Raw genomic sequence first — 9,991 nt, 5'->3', positions numbered from 1 at the left:
ACTATGAAACCAGAGGGAAGTCTCGTTAGGGGTAAAGCGGAGATAATTCTGTAACAACAATGATCCTAAAAATAACAGTTTGAAATTCACTTAAAGAGATCAGGAGGAGCATTTGTTGTTTCATTAATTCGTGAATTCATTCAGCGTGGATCTATTGTAGCCGTCTACATTAGCACTGATGGATATTTGTTCAGGCACTTCAGCCAACAGCTAACATTAGCCGCTGTGGGGCTAGCATCACACACACACACATACACACACACACACACACACACACGAGCTAGCGCTAGCAACGAGAGGAGCATCACGCAGTGTTCGGTGATCACGTCAGCGACGGAGAAGCTGCAGGACAAAACACTTAAAGACAAACCGGTGAGTTCTTACGTGGGTCGCTTTTTCAACAACTACGCGAGTGTGGCGTGTTTGAGTGTTTGTTTTTGTCGCGTTTTAATAGTGTGGTCGTTTTTTATATGTCAACGGCTAGCATACGCTAATTTGGCTAGCAGTCACTTTGTAGTAAACATGGCAGAGATAAGAGTCTTAAAGCTCATTACAGTATTTAAAATGATTCCAGCTCGCGTGTTGTGTTGTGTGTGTGTGTGTAACATTAGCGGGTGGATTTAAGTTGTGTGTGGTTGTTTACGTTGTGTGTGTGAACGAAGCGGTTGTGGAGTCGTTTTCAAATGTGAGTGTTCGTAAATCTTTGTCAAATCTGTGTGTTGCTTGTGTTAACTCTTCGCTAACGTTGTCCGCCAACACAACACAACTGGATTAAGATAGTAAATCAAGGTTTAAATCTCAAACTCGCACAGAGGAGAAAGTTGGCTGGCGTTGACTTGACGTACACGTAAACTCTACGGGCTGCGTTAGCCTCAGTTAGCATCGGTGATAATGAGTAATGGAGCTCCCCGCTGCTATAGGCTCTCAGTGATGGGAACATGAAGCTGAGCACCGGGGCTGTTTGTGTGGTTTCTTCACGTTAGCATGTCGGGTTGTGCTTCATCCGCATCCGCCTTAACGCTACAGCGAACCGGGAAATGTAGCTAGCTAACTGTGAAGCTAGTAGCTCCGCTGTCTTCTCCGAGCTCATTCATCACTTGCTGTTAATTTAAATTCTGCTCGAACTAGCTTTGCACTCTGTTGTATCGGTAGATTATTATTATCATTACACGCACAGGATGGCTGACTGCAGAACACTTGCTCCCTCAGACTTTCACAGCTTCACCACACACAGTTTGTTCCAGACTGATCTCAGATAACTGCAAAAGCATCTGTGTGAGCCCTGTCACAAACAGGAGATGCACCGCAGTATGACTTACATTCTATCTTATGAATTGCCTACCTTCTATTTTATATTTAATTGCATATTTTATTACTTTAGTTCATTCATTTATTTTAGTTTTTTTAATTCTTTTTTTCCCCCTAAATATTGTTGGGAATTTTTGGAGGGAGCCTGTTCCAGCAGCAGCTGTATGTACACATGACAAATGAAGTCTTGAAGACACAAGGGTATTAAGTTGAAGTTGCAAAGAAAATACACATTTGTGAAAAAGTTTGCAGGGTGCCTTTACGTGGACAGCACACATTTTAATAACCATTTCTGTTTGAACAGGTGCATGTGTCCGAGAGTCCTGGGGATCCGCAATGTTGAATCCGACCAATGGTGACCCAGGCCACGTTGTTGTGAATTATGTTGAGGAGTATCTGGACCTGGTGGAATCGCTTCCCTTTGACCTGCAGAGGAGTGTGTCGCTCATGAAGGAGATCGATGCCAGGTATCAAGGTAAAGAAGTCACACAGAGGATCACAGTACACCAAATACTAAATATTAAACTGTAACGTAGCAACAGCCTCAAACATAGGTGTTTTAAGGGAGTCACTCAGTATCTACTCACCGGTATGCAGCTGGAGGCGCTGGTGAAGTGTTTGAGTCCACAAAACATTTTTGGAGTTTCAGGGGTAAACAGTGTTGCAGCCAAATCTAATATGTAAAAAAACCCTGACATTCAACTACACTCGAAACAAAGTCATTTACATCATGTTTTTTAGCCTAAATGTCCTTGGATTTCATCTGCCTTCACATTCATCTGTGGCTCACAGCGGACATTTAGGCTAAAAACATGATGGAAAGAACTTTGTTTCATTTACTTTTATTATATTGGATTTGGCTCTAACACCGTTTAATCCTGAGACTCTGAAAGTGTTCTCTGGACTCAAGCTCTTCACCCACCCCTCTATCGGCATAGTGGTGAGTAGATAGTCAATTTTTATTTTTGGGTTAACTATCCCTTTAACTGGGTACTTATCATAGAAGAAAATACTTCCTGCTGATTTCAAAGAATCCCACAGTAGCTTAGAGAATGTTTGTGGGTGTTCAACATGTAATGTAATGCAATGGGATCTGTTCCCTGTGAAGATGTGCATCACAATTTTACATGAATTGTTTATTAATGCTAAACAATTGCTCTCGGTACTACAATGCAAATTCGCACGTGCTTACCATAACAACATTAATAATATATATCGAAAGCAAAATTTCAATCAAGTAGTATTTACTGCAGCGCTGTGGTATCAGGCTGTATCAAAGCACCATTCATTCATCACAATAGGTTATCAGCAAATGAAACCATTATGTCAAGGAATAGGCTACAGGACCGTATTCGTGTTTTTACCTTTTATGCTAATGCTTAAACTCAAGTATTTCTTCTCCCGCCATCTTTCCTGGCAGATGTTCTGAAGGAGCTCGATGATGCTTACGAACGGTACCGCAGGGAATCCGACTCGGTTCAGAGGCGCAAGCTTCAGTTATCGATTCAGAGGGCACTGATCCGAAGTCAGGAGCTCGGAGATGAAAAGATCCAGATTGCTGGTCAGATGGTGAGTAAGCAATTTCCTGCAGCTTCTTCAGCAGAGACATTTTTTGTTTTTATTTGAATAGTATTGTTTTGTATTTATCCCATTTGTATTTAACTGAAAATCATCATTAGGGAATACTGAACACTGAATCCACTTTCAGATACACACTAAAACTTATCAGAAATAAAATTCCGTAATTCATCCTTCTCCTCTGTGAAGTTGAAATGAGATTTGTCTATTAAATGTGAAATGCTTGCAATAAATTGTTACATTTTTCATTTTATTTTGACTTCCAACTTCTTTTTATCTCCCAAAGAAGTGGTTATGGTTATATCCTCAAACTGGGTTTGACCTACTATAAACCTTATTCTACTTTACACAAATAGGCATTAAGCTATGTTGTGTAAAATCAAAAGATAGACATTCGCAATAAAACCTAACCGTGCTTTGTTTCAGGTGGAGTTGGTGGAAAACCGCACACGACAAATCGACTGGCACTCTGAGCTTCTCGTCTCCTCTCAAGAAGTCCCCGAGAGCCACGTTCCCACAGCAACAGTCATGACAACCACGGCAGCAGCCATGACGCCCACTTCATCAGCCGCCATCACTCCGGGCAAACCCGGCCACCTCGACAAGAAGCGCGAGGAAGTGACACCGAGCTCTGGTAGTGTGGACAAATCTGGAGGGAAACGCTCGAGGCGCCAGAAAAATGGAGAAACTCGCGAAAGCTACGGGGGTGTGGAGCACGCCGAAGAGGCGGGAGCGGGGGCGTCTCGGGAAAAACGCGCCAAAACATCCTCCAACAAGAAGAAGAAACGGTCAAAAGGAAAGTCTGAGAGAGAAGTGTCGCCTCCAGACCTGCCCATTGATCCAGATGAGCCCACGTACTGCCTGTGTGAGCAGGTGTCCTACGGCGAAATGATCGGTTGTGACAACGACGAATGTCCCATTGAGTGGTTTCACTTCTCCTGCGTCGGGCTCCATCATAAGCCCAAGGGAAAGTGGTACTGCCCTAAGTGTAGAGGTGAGAATGAGAAGACCATGGACAAGGCCTTAGAACGGGCCAAAAAGGAGAGGGCATACAACAGGTAGCTCGTTCTGCCCGGCCCTACGAACACTGCCACGTTAAATTTTATTTTATGTCTCGTCTTGGTTTCCATTTACTGTTAACACTGTTTGAACATTGACAGGGGGGGGGGGGTCTTGTACATAGTTATTTTTGTAGCTGCTGCATAGCTGAGAAACATGATTGCTCTCTCTAAATTCTGTAAAGAATTGCCACAGTACAGTACAACTGCATGTTTGTAACCAACCCCTTGTTTCCACTTACCCCACTCCATTATATATACTCAACTAACCAATAAAAGACTTCAAAACAAATAAGTATGTCATGCTCTTCCACATTTCTCAGGATAAAGTGAATCTGATAAACTCACTACTCCCTACACTTGGACTCTTTTAGGTCACATTTAATTGCAAAAAAATAAAAACAACTTAGCACATAAGGATGAAATTGCCTTTTTATTTACAAGTGCTGAAAAAAATGACATGGGAGACAACCAGTGCAAAATCTGTACATAATTGCAGGTTTCCTTATATACATGAGTACTGAACAGGAACGTGAATACACTCACTGTCATGCATGTAACAGAGTTCACAACACAGCAAAATACACGGTATTAAGATGTCTGATTTCGTCGTAGTCCGTAACACTCAGGCTGCTCGTTCTCCCGAGGAAAGGTGTGGAGGGGGGGGGGGGGGGTCACACTGGAGTCTTGTGAACACAAACAGATCAGGGGCACAACAAAAGACCGATGACACCCTCAGATGTTTCACATAATTAGTCACAAGTTACTACAGCATGTTGGAACACACCAGAATTTTTGGGTAAAGGCTCACAAGTCCATATTGACAAAACATCAAGGCAAGATTCAGCACATCTCCCCTGATGGACTAGAAAAGGGGGAGAGAATAGAAAAAAGAAATCCCTCCTGGTGGATAAGAAAACGCAAAAACATTCTATGAAGGGAGGTTGAAGGTAAAGTGCATAAAAGCTTTAAATCAGAAAGATTGAGGGGACCAGAAATTAAGAGGTACTCCACTAAAAATTGTAGCACACACAGCTTTACAATGGAGAGAGCAGCTATCAGGATTGTCAGGTCAACTGTCTCTCCAGCTTTGTTCTACAATGGCAGACACACGCTTCTCGTACTCCCGCTTGTTCTCCTGGTAGAGCTGAGCTGCCTGGCTGTTGGCCGGACTGTTGGGATTTGGTTCATCAAGCAGAGACTGAGGATGAGAAGATAAACCCTGAAAGTGAGAGCTTTTCAGGGGAAAACATCCAAACTTGCATCGACATATTTGTCACACAAGTCATATCTTCAGGTTCATTGAGCAATAACAGCTCTGTGGTGACGCTTTACACCAGATATCGGTGACTATCGAATTTCTGTTCAAAGTTCAACTCTGAAGGTTTTTTCCAAAAATGTTCAACAAATGCTTACTATATCACTATTATTACTACAACCATAGTACAGTCACAAAGATTGTTTATTGCTGCTTTTTTTTATTACAACAAAAGAAAAATGCCAGCCTCTCAAATTCATAGATTTAAAATGTGTAGGAAAGTGTGGTGTGGAGTTTTTCTGAGTGATTTGAGAAAAAGAGCCAAGATATATTATTGTGTTTCTGTAGTATAAATTCTGGCCACTAGAGGCTGAAGTGCACCACTATCAATCACAGTCTATTTATGACTAACAGCTTTCATGTTTCTTCTAGGTGATGTTATATTTACTTGTACTTGAAACACAAGGGACATGTATCTTGTGTTAGCAACTAATGTAAAATCTTACTGCAATGTCTTTCTTTGGCAACAAATGTATTTTTATCAATGAAAGCGTTCACAAAAATCTGTTTAGGCATTATAAAGAACCACAGAGTCTTCATACTAAGCAGGTCACGGTGCTTGAATGGGTCAAGCTCGGAATTGTCACCCAAGCAATTAGGGTTTGAATCCTTTTTAAAGCTCAACTGATTCATCTATATGTAGAAAAATAAGAACCCTGAAAACGACACTAATGACAGATACTCAGTTTCACATTATTTAAAAGTATAAAACATATTTGTATTCCTTTTGTTTATAAAACAGAAATAAGGCATAATGACACTTCTTACCTGGATAGATGTAAGAATAGAAGAAACATCATAGGTGGGACTCCAACGATTCTGTAGGATGTCCAAACATATACTTCCATCTGCATAGACTGAGGATAAAAACTGTTAGAAACTACCCAGAAAATAACACTAGAACATTAATGTGCCAGTACATGAGTAAAGATTCTTACCATTTGGATGAAACATCTTTGACACAAATCGTACTGTGGGGGGTTTGTTGGGGTATTCTTCCGTGAACTCTACAATTAGTTTAAATGTACCTGAGACATTGACAAAAGACAAGAACAATTAAACTTATTTATTTGGTTCAGGAGAAAGAAAATAATCTTTCGAAGCAGAAAAGGTGCGTCGGAGGAGGGACTTGTCGGAACCTGAGTAAAACCCATGGACAGTTTCTGTTGAGTTACAATTTATGTCCATGTCTCATTAAGAAGAAGAATGTATATAGTCAAAGTAGAGCTGGGAGATTAATCCAAAAATGTATCAAAACCGACATTTATAGCTTTTAACCAACCTAATTTTGCTCAAGTGGGTTATTCTGTTGATACGTGCATTCACAAACTGACGCGTTTCCACTATATTCCACTATGCATCACTCGGCTGCATGTCCTCCTTCCTCACTCCCCCGCGCTCATTTTAGACTCTAACAATAACCAACACCTCTATTCAGAAGCTATTAGAACATGTACAGAGCTTGAAGTTTACTTTTTGTTTGTTTAATTCGCTTGAGAGTTTATGAGACACGTATTTAAACACATCAGGAAAAAAGTCTAACATTTTGCGTGCAGGAAGATCAAATCCCAGATTTGATCTAAAAGTAATTCTTCCTTTGAGACACTCATGAAATCTACTTTCACAAGATTGAGATTAAAGGACGGACAACCCGAAAACAATATGCCTCCAGTTTTGACTGCGACAAGGAGGAATCGAAATGTCGTTCCTATCATTCACATTTTATGGTAATTTTTACGATGTAACAAAATTAGATTTGGGTTGAGTGGCACTTATAACAAGTACACATAAAAAAAATGAATTACAACCTCACAGTTGTGCCTCTGGAATTTAAGTTCCAGGAAATACGTTCACTTTCTCCCACTGTGTCACACACTTCATCATTTTAAATTAGCCAGCTATGTCTCACTGCATTGAACTACTCACCATCCTCAAAGGGAGTTCCTTCAGGGCTGTTGGGTAGAGGGAAAATAAACACATTAATTCAATGTGTCACACACACACACTTGTTTTATTTGCATTAGTCATTAGACATGATTAATATGACCTGATTATGAAGGCTGTGTTTCAATGTCTTACCCAAAAATGACTGCATTCCACGCCATGATGTTGTTTTCAGATGGAGTACCACTAACACCAGCTGGAGGATCCTCTTGTAATCTTTGTAACAATAAACAAACCATTATAACAGGAGCTCTAAGTTTAATTATGATAAACTATATTCCTTAAGCCTGTATAAACTCAACCTCCCTTACATGGCTGGTCACAGAGGCAGTGGACTTAATGAAATGATAAGGACAGAATTAGAATTATGGTTACTTTCACTCCTTGGTTATGCCATTTTTTCAGATTAAATGTTCTTAATATCTTTGACTTAATATCTTTATAGTTTTGTGATTGGAGATGTGTTGTACATTTATGTCATTATAAACTTGTACCTGACCATCATCCGATTACAGGAACAGTACTGTTTTTATGAGCTACCTTCTACAACAATAAACACTGACATATTGGGTATTAATAAGAGAGAAGTCAAGGCTCTCATCATATTGAACAGTTGCATCACTTAAACCCTTTGCAACATACTGTAAAAACCTATCTGCGTACTCATGACTGTCACTTGTCTCTTTTTTAGTTCTGTTCTAAATAACAATCATTTTCCACATTCCGAGGTCTTGTCTACAGTAAACGGCTGCTCTCCAAATTCCTGCAGGTAAGAGTCCAGCCAAACTACTGTGGAATCTGACACTAACGAAGTGAAAACACCTAAAAGTATTCAGCTTAATCTACATTTAGATAAAGAGAAATGTATTTCCTCATTGAGATACACCATGTGGTTTGATTTTTAGTATAAAGCTAACTTCCTTTTTAATGGACAAGGTGTATTTAAGGCTGAACTCAGAAAATATGTGGTAATAAACATTTGCTCACAAAAACACCATATGGTACAGTATTTACTGCTTCTATTGTGGCAATTTATTTCTCACAGTCAACACAATTGGTAATACGAGATATGATGATAATACTTAATGATATTGCAACTTTGTTTCATAATAAATACCAAACTTTGGCTTGCTAACATGAGTGAAGACCGTGTTAATTTCTCATTTCTAGCTGAATTCGATGCTCTTTCGCATCTTTCACCATCAAAAAGTGATGTTGTGTTACATGAACATCAGACAAGTAGCATTAAATGTGTCCTGACCAGGGATAATGTGGCCGATCGGTCGCTTGTCACGGACATTCAAACCCAAGCTGGTGTGAAGCAGTCGAAAACAGTGGCTACTAGCTTCCTGTTAGCAACCTTAGCCTTTAGCTTCGGGCGAAGCGCTACTCGCAGATTAACGCTGTTTCACCTAAATGTTTCAGGTTCGTGAAAACACACACGATAACAACGCAGTGTTCACGCTCAGAGTGTGTTTGGTTGTGCGGTCCGGCGAGTTGGCCAACACAAAGTTAAATCAACATACATACTGGCTAGCTGTGCCGAGCTAAGCTAATGCTAGCTGTGCTCTTTTTTTTGGCCAATCATAGCTAGAGAAACAACATCGGGGTAATTTCTCAGCATCGACTCACCGTTTAAAATCTCTCATAAGTCTCCTCCTGGCCGGGGTGGACATGATCTAACTTGTGACTAAATGTGGTGACAACACCGGTCCGTCGGCCGTTTGTCTTTTTAAAGGATTACGTGTTATTTGTTTGCTTTTCCTTCCTCAGCGGCCAAACTGTTTCTCTGGATTATCCTGAATCTCTGGTTAGCCCAGCTAGGTTTACCGGACCATACCATGTCATGAAAGGAAGGGGGAGGTCCAGAAGTGCCACGTTTTACAAAAAAATTACGTATAGGACTACCACGCAAGCTCGTTGTTCAGATGAGAAAAACTATTAAAAAATTGTATTCAATCACGCACAAGTTAGATACACGAATGTATTATATTGTTTTGTAATTTCCGGTATCCCTCTCCCCTCCTCCCGGTTGACGGTGTCGTGTGTCGCGGGGCGTGGTCACAGTGACGTGGTGTTTGTGCAGCAGCGCAGAGATGAAGGTCGAACCCGGTGACAGGTGATTGACAGCTGGGTTCAGCCACAGCAGCTGCGCCCCTGCAGAGGGGGAGTCAGATCACTGGAGACAAACAGGCTGCGAGACAAACCAGTGTGGAAACCAGTGGAGCCCAGTGAGAGAACATACCTGTTTTCTACCCTATGGGGCCAATAACATATATAGAGGTGATATATTATAGATAGATAGAGATAGAAACAGAGCACAACGTTGCAGTAAAATCCAATACAATTAAAGTAAGTGGTGACCACTTTTTTTTTTTTTTTTTTTATAAATCTGTTTATTGAAACATATCATATCATGTTACATGACCTTTGCAAATAAATGCATGTTTTTTTTTGTTTTTTTTTTACCAAATAAACAAAACATACAAACAAACAAACCAACAAGTAGAAAACATACATAACATTATCCCACCCCCCACCCCAGTTGGTCTTCCCTTTTCAAACAGAATAAAACAAACAAAACATAAAAGGCCTCCATGCAGTTCCTGTGGTGTCATCTAAGTCACACCAGATGACATTTGGGCTAAAAACATGGTTTAAATGACGCTGTTTCGAACTGAATATGAATGTCTGGGCTCGGAGCGTTTTCTGTAGTTTGTTTCTGTTTTTTTTTTTACGTTTTAAGAAGTGATCACCATTTACTTCAATCTATTGGATTTGGCTG

General features: G+C 40.4%; 2 protein-coding genes across 2 annotated transcripts; one reads left to right on the top strand and one right to left on the bottom strand.

Annotated features, from left to right (window-relative positions):
• The first annotated feature begins 285 nt into the window (after positions 1-285).
• Positions 286-4,239, top strand: ing1 (inhibitor of growth family, member 1). Its single transcript, XM_061088668.1, has 4 exons — positions 286-372; positions 1,613-1,783; positions 2,729-2,877; positions 3,313-4,239. The coding sequence occupies exons 2-4, from the start codon at positions 1,645-1,647 to the stop codon at positions 3,946-3,948; spliced, it is 924 nt and encodes a 307-aa protein (XP_060944651.1). The 5' UTR covers positions 286-372; positions 1,613-1,644; the 3' UTR covers positions 3,949-4,239.
• Positions 4,240-4,358: 119 nt separating this feature from the next.
• On the bottom strand, positions 4,359-9,151 carry ube2al (ubiquitin conjugating enzyme E2 A, like). The gene is made up of 6 exons (XM_061088257.1): positions 8,839-9,151; positions 7,342-7,422; positions 7,189-7,214; positions 6,201-6,290; positions 6,031-6,119; positions 4,359-5,145 (listed from the first exon to the last, which is right to left on the bottom strand). Exons 1-6 carry the CDS (start codon positions 8,880-8,882, stop codon positions 5,017-5,019), a joined length of 459 nt encoding a protein of 152 aa, XP_060944240.1. The 5' UTR covers positions 8,883-9,151; the 3' UTR covers positions 4,359-5,016.
• Between the last annotated feature and the right edge of the window lie 840 nt (positions 9,152-9,991).

Source organism: Limanda limanda, chromosome 16, assembly GCF_963576545.1.
Source record: "Limanda limanda chromosome 16, fLimLim1.1, whole genome shotgun sequence".
Taxonomy (NCBI): Eukaryota; Metazoa; Chordata; class Actinopteri; order Pleuronectiformes; family Pleuronectidae; genus Limanda; species Limanda limanda.
This window is presented reverse-complemented; position numbering and strand designations above follow the sequence as displayed.